This window comes from Micropterus dolomieu, linkage group LG18, assembly GCF_021292245.1.
Source record: "Micropterus dolomieu isolate WLL.071019.BEF.003 ecotype Adirondacks linkage group LG18, ASM2129224v1, whole genome shotgun sequence".
Lineage (NCBI taxonomy): Eukaryota > Metazoa > Chordata > Actinopteri > Centrarchiformes > Centrarchidae > Micropterus > Micropterus dolomieu.
This window is the reverse complement of record NC_060167.1, coordinates 1,952,058-1,968,243: the sequence shown is the minus strand read 5'-3', so window position 1 is coordinate 1,968,243 and position 16,186 is coordinate 1,952,058. Positions and strand designations below refer to the sequence as shown.

The 16,186-nt window shown below is 45.3% G+C and overlaps 1 protein-coding gene across 4 annotated transcripts in view; it reads right to left on the bottom strand.

The window, feature by feature from the left end:
* The window catches only part of LOC123956643 (metabotropic glutamate receptor 7-like), a 342,022-nt gene that overhangs the window by 214,730 nt on the left and 111,106 nt on the right, over positions 1-16,186 (bottom strand). For all 4 annotated transcript variants that reach the window (XR_006821589.1, XM_046028985.1, XM_046028988.1 and 1 more), the window contains one exon: positions 15,802-16,018. Coding sequence is in view for 3 of the 4 variants with exons in the window: in XM_046028985.1 (XP_045884941.1) it covers positions 15,802-15,913 (112 nt within the window). In the remaining variant the exon portion in view is untranslated. The remainder of the gene's footprint in view (positions 1-15,801; positions 16,019-16,186) is intronic.

Here is a 16,186-nt window from a genome sequence, read left to right as displayed (position 1 = left end):
AAACAGGGAACCATGACCCAAGGAGCCTAAACAGGCCTAAACAGGGAACCACGACCCCAGGAGCATAAACAGGCCTAAAGAGGGAACCACGACCTCAGGAGCCTAAACAGGGAACCACGACCTGAGGAGCCTAAACAGGCCTAAACAGCAAACCACGACCTCAGGAGCCTAAACAGGCCTAAAGAGGGAACCACGACCTCAGGAGCCTAAACAGGCAACCAGGACCCGAGGAGCCTAAACAGCCTAAACAGGGAACCACGACCCCAGGAGCCTAAACAGGGAACCAGGACCTGAGGAGCCTAAACAGGGTACCACGACCCGAGGAGCCTAAATAGGCCTAAAAACAGGGAACCACGACCCTAGGTGCCTAAACAGGCCTAAACAGCAAACCAGGACCTGAGGAGCCTAAACAGGGAACCACGACCCTAGGTGCCTAAATAGGGAACCACGACCCTAGGTGCCTAAACAGGGAACCAGGACCTGAGGAGCCTAAACAGGCCTAAACCGGGAACCAGGACCTGAGGAGCCTAAACAGGCCTAAACAGGGAACCACGACCCCAGGAGCATAAACAGGCCTAAAGAGGGAACCACGACCTCAGGAGCCTAAACAGGGAACCACGACCTGAGGAGCCTAAACAGGCCTAAACAGCAAACCAGGACCTCAGGAGCCTAAACAGGCCTAAAGAGGGAACCACGACCTCAGGAGCCTAAACAGGCAACCAGGACCCGAGGAGCCTAAACAGCCTAAACAGGGAACCACGACCCCAGGAGCCTAAACAGGGAACCAGGACCTGAGGAGCCTAAACAGGGTACCACGACCCGAGGAGCCTAAATAGGCCTAAAAACAGGGAACCACGACCCTAGGTGCCTAAACAGGCCTAAACAGCAAACCAGGACCTGAGGAGCCTAAACAGGGAACCACGACCCTAGGTGCCTAAACAGGGAACCACGACCCTAGGTGCCTAAACAGGGAACCACGACCCTAGGTGCCTAAACAGGGTACCACGACCCTAGGTGCCTAAACAGGGTACCACGACCCCAGGAGCCTAAACAGGGTACCACGACCCCAGGAGCCTAAACAGGCCTAAACCAGGAACCATGACCTGAGGAGCCTAAACAGGGAACCACGACCCCAGGAGCCTAAACAGGCCTAAACCAGGAACCATGACCTGAGGAGCCTAAACAGGGAACCACGACCCCAGGAGCCTAAACAGGGAACCAGGACCTGAGGAGGCTAAACAGGGAACCACGACCCGAGGAGCCTAAACAGGGAACCACGACCCCAGGAGCCTAAACAGGGAACCACGACCCCAGGAGCCTAAACAGGGAACCACGACCCGAGGAGTCTAAATAGGCCTGAACAGCGAACCATGACCCGTGGAGCCTAAACAGGCCTAAAAACAGGGAACCACGACCCTAGGTGCCTAAACAGGCCTAAACAGCGAACCAGGACCTGAGGAGCCTAAACAGGGAACCACGACCCTAGGTGCCTAAACAGGCCTAAACAGCGAACCAGGACCTGAGGAGCCTAAACAGGGAACCACGACCCTAGGTGCCTAAATAGGGAACCACGACCCTAGGTGCCTAAATAGGGAACCACGACCCTAGGTGCCTAAATAGGGAACCACGACCCTAGGTGCCTAAATAGGCCTAAACAGCGAACCATGACCCGAGGAGCCTAAACAGCCTAAACAGCGAACCACGACCCGAGGAGCCTAAACAGGCCTAAACAGCGAACCATGACCCGAGGAGCCTAAACAGGCCTAAACAGCAAACCACGACCCAAGGAGCCTAAACAGGCCTAAACAGCCTACCATGACCCAAGGAGCCTAAACAGGCCTAAACAGCCTACCATGACCCAAGGAGCCTAAACAGGCCTAAACAGCAAACCACGACCCGAGGAGCCTAAACAGGCCTAAACAGCGAACCACGACCCCAGGAGCCTAAACAGGGAACCAGGACCCCAGGAGGCTAAACAGGGAACCAGGACCTGAGGAGGCTAAACAGGGAACCACGACCCCAGGAGCCTAAACAAGGAACCAGGACCTGAGGAGGCTAAACAGCAAACCATGACCTGAGGAGCCTAAACAGGCCTAAAGAGGGAACCACGACCCGAGGAGCCTAAATAGGCCTGAACAGCGAACCATGACCCGTGGAGCCTAAACAGGGAACCAGGACCTGAGGAGGCTAAACAGCAAACCAGGACCTGAGGAGCCTAAACAGGCCTAAAGAGGGTACCACGACCCGAGGAGCCTAAATAGGCCTGAACAGCGAACCATGACCCGTGGAGCCTAAACAGGCCTAAAAACAGGGAACCACGACCCTAGGTGCCTAAACAGGCCTAAACAGCAAACCAGGACCTGAGGAGCCTAAACAGGGAACCACGACCCTAGGTGCCTAAATAGGGAACCACGACCCCAGGAGCCTAAATAGGGAACCACGACCCCAGGAGCCTAAATAGGGAACCACGACCCTAGGTGCCTAAATAGGCCTAAACAGCGAACCATGACCCGAGGAGCCTAAACAGCCTAAACAGCGAACCACGACCCGAGGAGCCTAAACAGGCCTAAACAGCGAACCATGACCCGAGGAGCCTAAACAGGCCTAAACAGCAAACCACGACCCAAGGAGCCTAAACAGGCCTAAACAGCCTACCATGACCCAAGCAGCCTAAACAGGCCTAAACAGCAAACCACGACCCGAGGAGCCTAAACAGGCCTAAACAGCGAACCACGACCCCAGGAGCCTAAACAGGGAACCAGGACCCCAGGAGGCTAAACAGGGAACCAGGACCTGAGGAGGCTAAACAGGGAACCACGACCCCAGGAGCCTAAACAAGGAACCAGGACCTGAGGAGGCTAAACAGCAAACCATGACCTGAGGAGCCTAAACAGGCCTAAAGAGGGAACCATGACCCGTGGAGCCTAAACAGGCCTAAAAACAGGGAACCACGACCCTAGGTGCCTAAACAGGCCTAAACAGCAAACCAGGACCTGAGGAGCCTAAACAGGCCTAAACAGCCTACCATGACCCGAGGAGCCTAAACAGGCCTAAACAGCCTACCATGACCCGAGGAGCCTAAACAGGCCTAAACAGGGAACCACGACCTGAGGAGCCTAAACAGGCCTAAACAGGGAACCACGACCCCAGGAGCCTAAACAGGGAACCAGAACCTGAGGAGGCTAAACAGGCCTAAACCGGGAACCACGACCTGAGGAGCCTAAACAGGCCTAAACCGGGAACCACAACTCGAGGAGCCTAAACAGGCCTAAACCGGGAACCACAACCCGAGGAGCCTAAACAGGCCTAAAAACAGGGAACCACGACCCTAGGTGCCTAAACAGGCCTAAACAGCAAACCAGGACCTGAGGAGCCTAAACAGGGAACCACGACCCTAGGTGCCTAAATAGGGAACCACGACCCCAGGAGCCTAAACAGGCCTGAACAGCGAACCATGACCCGAGGAGCCTAAACAGGCCTAAACAGCCTACCATGACCCGAGGAGCTTAAACAGGCCTAAACAGCAAACCACGACCCGAGGAGCCTAAACAGGCCTAAACAGCCAACCACGACCCGAGGAGCCTAAACAGGCCTAAACAGCCTACCATGACCCGAGGAGCCTAAACAGGCCTAAACAGCCTACCATGACCCGAGGAGCCTAAACAGGCCTAAACAGGGAACCACGACCTGAGGAGCCTAAACAGGCCTAAACAGGGAACCACGACCCCAGGAGCCTAAACAGGGAACCAGAACCTGAGGAGGCTAAACAGGCCTAAACAGGGAACCATGACCTGAGGAGCCTAAACAGGCCTAAACAGGGAAACATGACCTGAGGAGCCTAAACAGGGAACCACGACCCCAGGAGCCTAAACAGGGAACCACGACCCCAGGAGCCTAAACAGGGAACCAGAACCTGAGGAGGCTAAACAGGCCTAAACCGGGAACCACGACCTGAGGAGCCTAAACAGGCCTAAACCGGGAACCACAACTCGAGGAGCCTAAACAGGCCTAAACCGGGAACCACAACTCGAGGAGCCTAAACAGGCCTAAACCGGAAACCAGGACCTGAGAAGCCTAAACAGGGCACCACTGGTGTCAGTGTAGACAAATGTGGATTGTAGGCAGGCTTCAACCAGTCGACACTGCAGTGGCGCATCCAACACGTCCTCGGACCTAAACAACAAAATAGGTCTATTGTCAGTTGTCCCAAAACAACATGCAAGTGTTGGCAAGTACCACTCCAAAGGACCAGAGGTCACGGCCAAACAAATAACTGCTGCATTATCTACCTGTACAGCCGTTTCTCTGGGCTGGCACATCACACTGCAAACCTGTGCAGGACTCATGTATTTAAAGGATTGCACTTCTTAAGCGCTTTTTCAGAGAAATATTTAAAGCAGATCCCAGAGAACCTGCTGTGCACTGAAAACATCAAACGCCATTAAAAAAACTTTTTCATCTAAAAACTTTTCAGAGAATTTTACTCCAGTTTTAACAGACAGCTAGGCCTCTTTCCTGTTTAGTGCTGTTATCAGCAGCTGCCTGAAACTTCGTTCTTTAATTCGTCCCCACTCATGTTTGCAGTCTGAGCATCATGCTGTCTCCACTGGGCCCATGGTGAGCAATCCCCCCTGCTGATATACTAGCTGCTACTCTCTTATGTTTCCTACTACATTTACTACTACTACTTGCAGTGTCACATGTTTCAGAGTTTTAATATGTTTTCTACTGATTAATCGGGATTTACACATTCTAAGGAAGTCATTCATCAAAACCATTGCAAAAAAAAAAGTCCACAAATCCACTGAGGAAACAGAAAACCTAGAGCATGATTGTAGAAATAAGACTGAGCTATAAATAACCGTTGTGACAAAAGCCATTATTAATAGACTTTCTTCATGTTACACATTAATATATATTTGGGACGTTCTTAAGACAAGTTGTTAGGAGGAGGGCAGGTGGGGGACATAGCAGCCATAGCTCGTATTTTGTCCCTGAAGTGTAAGAAACTAACATTCAGATTTGTTGACACTTTGATATTACAACCTTTTGAGATGTGTGATTTTCTGAATGTGGGTGTCTCATGTAAGATACCCGACTATGAAAACAGTTTAATTTTAAACCAAAGAGTAGCTGCAGGTAGATTTTTTACGCCTCATGTTATTTGTTAACAGCACTCAAACGCTCCGCACTGCAAACAGCCGGGAGACATGATTCCCTCCTGCTATGTGCTGCCAATACTGAGTTCAGATGGTATTAAAAAGGGGCTCAGTTACCCAGTCAGCATTCTCAACCTCTAAAGGAAAGCAAATATCTCACAGCATTTTTCTTCACAATCCTACTGACTCAGCGATAATAAGGGCAGGTTTCAGGGTCTTTGGAAATGTGTCTGAATTCAAGAAGCTGCAGGATAATAACCTCTGATCAGAGAGTTTCCTCCTCATATGTGAGGTTTGGCTTTTATTTCATGTCCAACCCCAAACTGACCTTGATCTGAAAGTTTGTTTTTGCAATTGCTTTGCACTTTAAAGGGTAACTTCAGTATTTTGCAACCTGGACCTTATTATCCCATGTTTTTGTGTCTATGAGACTAACGCGAACAACTGTTTTTTTTTTAATTGATCCCGTAGTGAGTGAGTGCGCTGCAGTCAGCAGCAGTGAAACAGGGCTGCAACGTTATCGTTGCATGCAACTGCAAAGTGGACGCTCAAAGCGTGCGTCCACTCAAGAGCTTGTATTTGCCACTGACTGGCTCAGATTGTTATTAAGTGTCTGGCAGCATTATAGAAAGAAACCTTGTTCTAAAGAGTAAGATCCTTTTTGTTTAACCAGAAACCAACAAGTCCTCCTAGCTAAACAACAATATGGGTCGTTTTTCCATGCCTCCCAAAACGACACAAATCAGTATTTCCTGAATTAGTGCTCCTACCGGTGGTGTTTGTCCATGCCTCCCAAAGCCTCACGTTACGTAATCCACGTGAATCATGTCACATGACATTATACATGTGGTAAATGTTGTGAAACAGTCGCAGTTTGGTTAGGTTAAGGCAACAGAAACTACTTGGTCAGGTTTAGGAAAATGTCGTGGTTTGGATTAAAGTCACTAAATTACATAGTTCATGTGATGGAAGTCAGCAACACTATTTAAGTTAAAATTCAAAATAATGCAACATTTACTTGGGACTCGACGCCGTTCTCCTGAGTGAAAGTTTCGGGTTTGACCACAGACTGTATACAAGAAGTGGACGTAGACATCGTGACGTCACCCGTTGGTTTGTGGACTGCCGTTTTGAAGCCTCGAGTTTGGCCGATATGGCGCCGCCATGTAGAGTTTTTGCAACCAGCGGCACCGGACGTGACCATATTTGGACGAGACGGTTGAGCTAACGGCCGTGTGTGGAGCTAGCTAGCTTGCTTAGCTAGGTGCATCTGTAACTCATCAACTGTCATTTTAACAGGGCTGATAATTTTTGTGTAGAGAGTCTTAAAACTAAAGAGAAAGTGAGCAGCCAACTCCTAATAAGCTTTTTCAGCGCTGTGGGTACGAGTCGGCTGTAGCCTGATTGACCGTTCACCAGGATAACTACTTGTGAATCATATATAATCCCGCCCTGAAGCATACTCTGCTTTATGGTCTATTTTAAAATAAACGGGACCATTATTTACTAAATGAACATCATTTTGTGTTGAAGAAGACCTGAAACTAGTGACTGAGACTATAAACTCATCAGTAAAGTGTTTACTGAGGGAATTATTTAGGTGAGAAGTAGGGTCATTTTGCCATTATTTCTAATGGAGCCAGACTTCTTTTTGCAACCAGAAGAGTCGCCCCCTGCTGGCCGTTCAATAGAAAGCAGGTTTAAGGGACTTCCGCGTTCGCCTCAGATCGCTGAAGCTTCCCGCTTGGGTTTGACCCATCTACTCACCCACAGAATACGTCACCCAACTTTACCACTTTTGAACGGCCACTATAGGTCGCTGCCACAATAAACGTAAATATGGGTCATAATATCGTGCTTCACAAACAACCTATATTGTAGTTTTTCTGATGAGGACAGTCTCACAGAAACAGCCGCTATATCACTCTCTTTGAAGCCACCAGACTCTTGACAGATAAAAGTAGTTTTACTTCTCTGGTTTACCGCTGCCTCGACCGCTTAGTTTTTGTTATTGTGTGAGTTTAACCTTTAAAACAATATGCTTAAGGGGAATTTAACGAACATCTTTTTCCCTCTCCTCTCCTTTTGGCCTGACTAAGGAAACGGGATTCAGTTTAAATGTGTGGCTCCTGCTGAAAGAGGCTTTATTCATGTACTCATTTATTTTTAATTGAAGCTGTGGGCAAGAATACAGAGCACTAACTTCCATCTACACGACAATTCAACATACTTCGATCCCGACAAGCGTGCGTATCGACTACATGTTCTCTATTTTATGAGCTGTTGTTTTTTTATATCTCAAACCAGATCTATGAAAAATGTAAAGAGCACTTCTTCAAGGCTTCAGCCTTCACATAAAACCACTAGCTGACGTTGAGAAAATGAGGCAGTGAAAATGGTAGCTGCACTCGATCTGTCAATATTTTCAGCCCTCTAGAAAAAGATGTTTCATAAAGTGGATGTATGAATATATGCAGTATTAAAAGTTGCCTTTAAAAGTAGAACTTATCTTCTGTGATGTCTCGTATACTTTTATCCAGATTAGTTATTGGATATGAAAAAATCCATCATAATCCATTCTGCAATAAAATCTGTACAGGAAATGTGTCTGGTCTGTAACACGGGCACGCGTCGGATCGATGAACGATAACGCTGCGGTGAAGATGGTTTATCAGTGGGTTGTGTGTCTGTTTAGCATCAAATAGTCAAAAGATGAAAGAAAAACATTTTGGAGAAAGACAGAAGGCAGCTATTACTCCCAGGGTGCATTTCAGCAAGAAACATGTAGAAAGTGCACGCCACAGTTTTAAAATGAACCGAAAAATATTTTTACATCTCATAATATATTACAGACCTCTAACGTTGTGTTTTGTGGGCCACTGTAAGCTCGCACGCTCAGACACTTTGGACTCCGACTCAAGACAACCAAGATTAATTGGATTATATTCAAAGAAAGTATAAAATATATTAAATGTGTCCAATAAAAGTAAAAAAAAAAAAAAAAAAGGTCAAGACCAGCTCTTAATCCCAGAATATCAGCTGACAGCTCAGCTGATTTCCCTCTCAGCATTCACTGGCAAATTCCATACAAAGGCGCATTATTTGAGCAGCTTTAGCCTGCCTACTGTAGTAATTAATTATGTTCTATGTACAGAAAAGCAATTGTAAACAGGGTTAAAATCATGAAAATTATTAAATGTTTGGTAGTTTTGAGCAGGGGAGAAGTTGTTTAAGTAATTTATGAAAAAAAAAAAGCAAAAACAATATTGATGTATAATGATTTTATAGCAGTTTTTGGGCATGTACAGTTTTTCCCACGAAGGTGCCCAGAGGGTGCAAAATTTTAAATCTGACACTACATAAAAAATACTAATGCAATCAAATCAATTTTGTTGGTAATCTTTGACATATCCAAGACTCTAATTATCACCAAAGCCCCAACTCCCTGCTATTTATTTAATGGAAAATAATTAATTTCTTGTGTTTTTTTGCAACAAATAATGAAGTAATTCAAATAAATAAACTGGCATTTAAAAGGGTTAAAATCCTGAAAATTATTAAATGTTTGGTAGTTTTGAGCAAGGGAGAAGTAGTTTAAGTGATTTATGGAGAAAAAAAAAGCTCAATAAAATACTGATGTATAATATCATGTACTATAGCAGTTTATTTGTGCATGTACAGTTTTTGCCACGAAGGTGTCCAGAGTGTGCAAAATTTGAGGAGGGCATAAAGGTTAAAGGAATGATTAGTTTGATAGCTCGCATACTTAATTGTTACTGCCAATACTGAGTGCAACATTTCGGGGAATTGGAGTTGAATTATTACATCTACAGCTGTTTAAAAAAAAGGTTCAACTTTTGAGTAAACAAGACAGGAAATGGAGGGTTACTTGACATTTTAAACACATAAAACAAGATAAGGATCCATTGGATACAAATTCCTTTTGCTTTGCCAAAGAACTTTCGGGAACACTCTGCACATGAGAGAGAGACAGACTAAAAAGAGTGGGGAACATTGTCTTCAGGTGAATTCTTGTGAAAACCATGTTGCCAACCAAAAGTTTAGAAAGTTCTTCCTGGAAACCTACTCAAGGGGGATATCAGATTAACGACTTGTTTTGTGAACTCAAAGAACCTAGGAAAAGTATTTAGAAGTGACGCAGTTAGAAATCCGCCATGTTGCGTCAGTGGCTGTAATTTTTTGAGGGGGTGGGGGGTTATATTTGAGTTAACAAGGAGTCACTGGTAGACTTTTTCCAGAGAGGTGGAGGATGAGTCTCCCGCAAAATTTGCTCAGTAATCTCTCTCTAAGAATTAGGAATTAAATCATTGAATCATTTAATATTAATAGAATGTAAGGTTAATGTCCAATGATTTTAGAAGGCTAATCCGAGTTAATTTGAGGGTTTTGAGAAATCTTTAGGATATTGGTAGGAGATACCTTTGAGGAGGCTAAAGTGATCTCAATTGCAATTCATTTTCTATTATTTTTTATTATTTTCCTTAATTCTAACTATGTAATCTGTATTAATTGTCATTTTCATATTTTGTACCTTTTTCTTATGTAAATAAATTATTGAAAAATCACACATACTCTCTTCTTCCTCTGCGAGACGCTTGTAACCTGTCGCCAACCCTGCTCCACTGCCACTGCGCTCTCTGCCTCCAGCTTTCCATGTATGCATATGGATGGGCAGGGGGGTGTCTCTCCCCGGATGCACGTGGATGGGCAGGGGGGTGTCTCTCCCCGGAGGCACGTGGATGGGCAGGGGGGTGTCTCTCCCCGGAGGCACGTGGATGGGCAGGGGGGTGTCTCTCCCCGGAGGCACGTGGATGGGCAGGGAGGTCCCAGAACAGAGCCATACTGCCACATATAACTAACACAGAGCAAATAAAGATCTTTGATGAAGTTGTCCTGACTGAAGCACTGCACCTGCGTAATTGTACTTAATTACATTCCAGCACTGTGTGACGGTTCGAGGTTCGAATTTCTTTGTTCAGGAACATTTGACATGGGGACACAGGGAAAAACACTCTCCCTCTGCAGCTCTACAAAGAGAGTATATGTGGGTGGGGTAGGAGGTAAATCATCGTTAATCAATACACGTCCTCTTGTTCTTATTGTCCGAGTAATACGCAAACCTAAATATGAACTTCTTGTCTGTGATCCCAGTGTGCACAACACGAGGCGGCTGATGTCGCCGCCTCTGCCGTGGAGAGGATCCAGTTAGTTTATCAGAATCCGCCGAATGACTGCAGAGACTAAAAGGAAGTTGTGAGAGAAGCCGGAGAAAACTTTAGATAAGAGAGAAACTCTTTCCCTGCTAATCAGTCTCCTTCCACCTGACTAATCACTGTCCTCCCTGCTTTACCACCACAGAGTGTGTGTGTGGGGCTCCTATCTTCAACGAACGCCGTCTAATTATATTACCAGCGCGGTGTGTTGGTGTGGATGTGTGTGTGTGAGAGAGAGAGAGGGGGGGTTTGATGTGTGTCTGTCGACCGATAGTAGGAACCTCCCGCAATCAATACATGGTGGATTACTCTCAATTCTGCAGATAACCCAGAAAGACCTGAGCACATTCCTCACACAGGGCTCTTTTATCAGATATTTATCAGCTGAATAGTCAACTAAGAAGGCGTGGTATGTATTCTGGGATTGATTAAATCAGAAATAAGAGGATTTAGGAGCAATTACAACATCTGCACAATGCCCAGACTCTCTTAATAACACCGTCCTCCTGGATTTAGCATTTATTTCTGAATCTCAGACCATTCCTTCCTGCCTTACGGCAGCTTGTAGCGATGTGCCCGCAGAGATACTGTACGGTGACTGAGTGTTTCATCTCTTTACACTGTGTGAGGGGAACTAAAAGCGTTCGGCCTCAGAGTAATTAATGAAACTAATTAACACTGAAAGTGGCTCTTACAGGCCAATTCATACTTCTGTGTCGAGTCTACGGCGTCTACATGCTGTTCTGAGCATTTATTTGTGTGTTGGTGTCTGTGTCGCTCTGCAGTAACACCACTAAAACGTTTGTTGTGGGTGGGGTTTCTATGCTCGACTGTGTTGAGTTTCTTCTTCTTTGTTGGTGCAGGCTGCTACAAAAAACGGTGACTGAAAGTGAGCGGATCATGTTGGAGTTTATCGACGTTGAACAGCAGGTACTTACTCGCAGAAACTGCGTTGGAGGAGACGGTATGTGTGACCCCGGTGGAAGCAGAAGTAGAAAGACAAGCCGGAAATGCGACGCTACCAAGCAGACCAATCGCAGTTCTTGCGGTCTGCGTTGCTGCCATGTGTAGTTACATTTTTGGGGAGGTGCGTGTCAGGCTACGGTGTAGATTTGATGCAGAGGTCTGAGAAAAGTTAGAGGTCCAGAGGACTCACAAGGCTGCTCTCTCTGCAGGTAATGAAGCTTGTTGCATCAGAGTGAATGATATTCAGCTTTTATAAGCATATTTTAATGACGGGTGAATCAAACACCGGAGACGATGATTTGCACAACTCCCCTGACACTGTGTAGAAACTGTGATGAACCTGGAACTGAAGCCATCTGTCAGATATCTTCGTGCTCTCTGTGGACCAGTTTGACAGCACATGAAATATCACCAGCTGCAAGAAATACAAACATATTCACCACCGGAGGATGAAGATTCGCTTGGTCACCTGGACAAAATCTCCCTGTATCAACATGCGGAAGGTGTTTAGATACAATCTACTAGACAAGTCGGTATTTTTCTCTGTAAAAGTTGCTCTCAGCAGGTCTGAAGGACTTTCAGCTGCCTCTGCGAGGACTCCCTGTGGTGAGAGAAGCTCCTTTGTAAATTCGGCCCCCGGCCTTGAACTTATCACCCCTTCTGTCTCGTTTTTCTGATGAGACTTTGTCTTTAAATTCTGGTCACCTTCAAATTATTTGGTGCAGAAAAGTGAAGTGGCAATTTAAAGTTGGGCCATTGATCCATTACAACAGGGGTGGCCTACTCGGTGCCTGTGAGGGCCTGGAGTCCCTCAGGGAGCCAATGAGTAGCCCGCAGGTCAAGTTCAAAAAGTTTAATGAGTAAACTGGTAAATCTCGGTCTAAAAATAGCTGAAATTTGATTTCTTCCCCCACAATAACATGAAAGTAGAAAATAACTAGTTTAACAGTGCATATAACATTTAAAAAGACCAATTTGTGATGTATGCGTAATGTCACACATTACCATCTACCTAGCACAGCTCCGATGATGAGCTAACTACGCTACTAACAGTTTTTAACACACTTCAGTACATACCACAAGACCTTTGATGCTAACTAACAGCCAGGTAGCTCATTAAAGGTAGAGAATACACCGTATATCTGTGTTTTCCTGCAATTGTAAAAGATCAACAATGATAGTGATCAGTGAACATAGACAGGCGGTCTCCTAATATATAGCCTAGGGCTGGACGATATGACCAAAAACACAATAAAAAGTTTCATATCTTTCGATATGGATATTTATCACGACAAGTATCAAATCATTATTTCTTTTGAGTTTAAAGGCTGAGTTTTGCTCCTGAGTGAAATTTCACGAAACCTGATGGTTAATTGTGGTAGAACATTCAAAACATTTATGATAAAATCTTTGTCAACAAATTTGCACGAGTAAAATTAAGTAAAATCTTTTTTCAGTCCTTTTCCTTTCGGCAAAGTAAACATCTTAATAAAAATTTTTAAAAAAAGTCATAATTCATGATTCAGGTGAATAAAATAAAACATTTAATGAACATTTATTGAAAATTTGTTATATTGTTAGACAAAAATCATATTGTGATAATTACTGTTATTGTTTTATTGTCCAGCCTCAATATAGCCTATTAAATGCATAATATCCATTATTTAAAGGCAAACCAAGTTGATATAATCTTCCTGAATACCATAAATCTAACAAGAAAACCCCCCATATTACTGTCTATCATTTAGGTAGCTCAAAAAGGTTGGTGACCCCTGCATTAGAACATTAAAACTAGACTTTAAATATTAAAAATGATTTAGTAATTGAAACAGTGCAGCCTAATAAAACCACCATCTTGGAGACCAAACTGATAAAACAAAATCTATGAATTCTGCGATGATCCTGAAAACAGCGTGCAAACGTTTCTCTCCATATTTGCATCATAATGTTCTTCTTGCGCGCGCTCACAATTCTGGGCATTGATTTATCTGCTCATTATCTTGAAAACTGAGAACACAGCCGGTGGTTAAGGCCTCCCTGAAACCTTCTCCCTGAAAATCCTTTCAAACTGAACCTGTTGCGAGGATAAAGAGTTCGAATACCGCTTGTGGTGACACTGTGAAGGACCGCTGTGCAATTCATTTTTATCAAATCATTGTTCAAAACCCACCACAGATCAATGATCAAGGTCTTATCCACGTGGAAATACTGGGCAACTGTTCGGTGTTAGCACAGTCAGAAAGCCTTCAGGGCGTCCTGTGCACCCTGGCAGCACTGTGTCCTTTAATAATCCCCCCAAAACTCCTGCACATAAATGTCAGGACACATCCTAACTGGTGGGTTGTGAAGAGTCATCAGATCGCACTAAATGTCACTGAGATTATTCAGAGAGCAACTCAGCATCACTGTATACTCTAATTAATTCCTTTCAAGCTTCAGGGACTCAACCGTTTGTATCTGATCTGTACGAAAAATGAAATATGCATGGATTTTGTTACTCCTATTGTTTTTATTGTTATTGCGGTCTTAATTCTGTTTGGAGGATAGTAAAGCTTTAAGTTTTGGAAAAGCAGTTCCCATGACGCTTTAGGGGACGTAAACAGGACAAATTGTGGCCACAGAGTCACTCAGTTACACTCGGCAAACCACCAAAGAGCTGTAAAAATGAAGTGATATTAGCTCAGTCGGTGGGGACCTTCGACCGGTTCGAGTCCGGCACAGACCACTGCCAAAGGCCCTGAACCCCTTACTGCTCCCCAATGGCTGCCCACTGCTCCCAATTAGGATGGGTTAAAAGCAGAGCGCTAACACGTTTCCCCTCTGGATCAATAAAATATAAGGAGGGAAAAGAACAGTTGAACTCTTTGATTGGACAGTTCTTGTGATGTCAGTCTGCTCGTTAGTGAACCTCACTGATCTTTTCTTGAGTCACAAAGAGCTTCTAAGAAACCGTCGAGACTAAAACTGGAGCTCGTACATCAGAAAGAGGTATTTTGTGCAGTAATATTACAGGTCGTAAGTTTGTCACTCAGTAAGGAACTACTGAAATACGCAGCAGGATATGCGCATCATTAACCAGGGAAAATCCCTGTACTCATGTGGTGATGCTTCTACGTTGTACTGCGGTAACTAAATGTATAAATACAGGCTACGTGTTGCTCACACAGAACGTTCGCTTTTGGCCTCAGGGGAGAACGCCAACCATGGTCATTCAGATTCGGCCTCGGGTGTCTCTAACGACCATAACGCCAGGAGCGCCGATGAACCAGTGGTATCGATCATCTTGACAGCAGCTCCACAGAGGGTAAATAGCTTTGTTTCCCTTCCAGTCAGTCAGAATGAAGAAGCCTCTCAGATGAGGGACAAAACGTATTCGAGTATCTTCAACCAGTCCAGTTGCCCTCGACTTTACCCTTCCTTGGATGACTGAGAACCTTCACAGACAGAGTTACACAGTTCACAAATGTGCAGATTGATTCAATGGTAGTTTAGCTTTTGATGTGAGGCAGTCCTGCTTTGCTTTCAGACCACAAACGATCTGCATCAGAGCCAGATCGGAAGCCGGCTCAGACCCTCCTCTTCGGGCGGTGTCGGTCCAAATGTCACACCAGCCCAAACGAACCAAACTAAACATGCACACGCACCACAGTTTATCTGAACTAAAATACTCAGATCTTAAAGCCCCTTATTTAAGCTCTAAAGTGCCTACCCATGTTGCCATCATTTCTAAGGGCGCATTCAGACCAGGAAAGGCCGCTATTTCACTTGATTTTAGCTTTCACGCTGCCTTTTTTGCAAGTGAACCAGAATTTGTAAACAAAATCACCATGTTAGCAGTGCTGAAGGTCATCCATTCACTGGACAGATTCACAAACCAAAACTATACCACTGTAAATGAGCTCCGGCGGAGAGAGCACGCTCCGATGTGCGTGCTGACAGTGCTGACAGTGGCACGGCACAGAGGACGGCTATTATATCAGAGATTATTACTGCTAACATTCCTGCTTACTGCAATGTGCAGTTCTATCACTAATGAGTCATGTTTAGCCATCTCAACATCACCCCTAATTACATAATAACAATCTGACCCATCACACTGTGCCTAGGCACACAGTGTCTCCAGATTTGTCATGTGAGGCACTTATCAGTGTAATTAAAGAAAGTCTGCACTGACTGAGACAGCCTGTTAACTCCAACTAAAAAAGGCGCAGTGTTTTTTGCAAGTGGGTCTTTGCTACGTTCACACCCTAATGGAACGTACCAGAGATTGTTCGGGTCCACCTCTTCAGGGAATATACCCTAAGGAACTTACACAAAAACATCCTGAGCTTTCCTTGTCCTTGTTTAAGGTGAAACGTCACCCCTGCTAAAGTTCCATAACAGACTCTGATCCACCGATTCTACAGAAACTGGCTGCTCGTGTTCGGACCACCAGGTCTTACCTGCTTCCCTGGAGAGCTGCATGAAGGCGTCCACCCCCTTCTCCCCATAGCTGCCCTCTGAGGCCACAGTGGAGACGTAGTTCCAGCCCATGGCCTTGACGATATCCACCATCGCCTGGGCCTGGAAACTGTCCGGAGGGACCACCCGAGAGAAGAAGTCGTACCTCCGATCATCGCTTAGCTCCGGGGCGGTGGAAGCGTAGCTGATCTGAGGGATCTGCGGGGAGAGAGTGAAAAAGAGATGACGGGTTAGGATGGAGTAATTAAATAAAGTAAAAAGACATAAATGTGAGGCAGGGTCTTCCTTCTGTCACAGCACTGAACACAGACAGAAGGATGAGTTGGCCGCATGTTCAGGCTTAAAGAAACTGTTGTATTTGAGTGA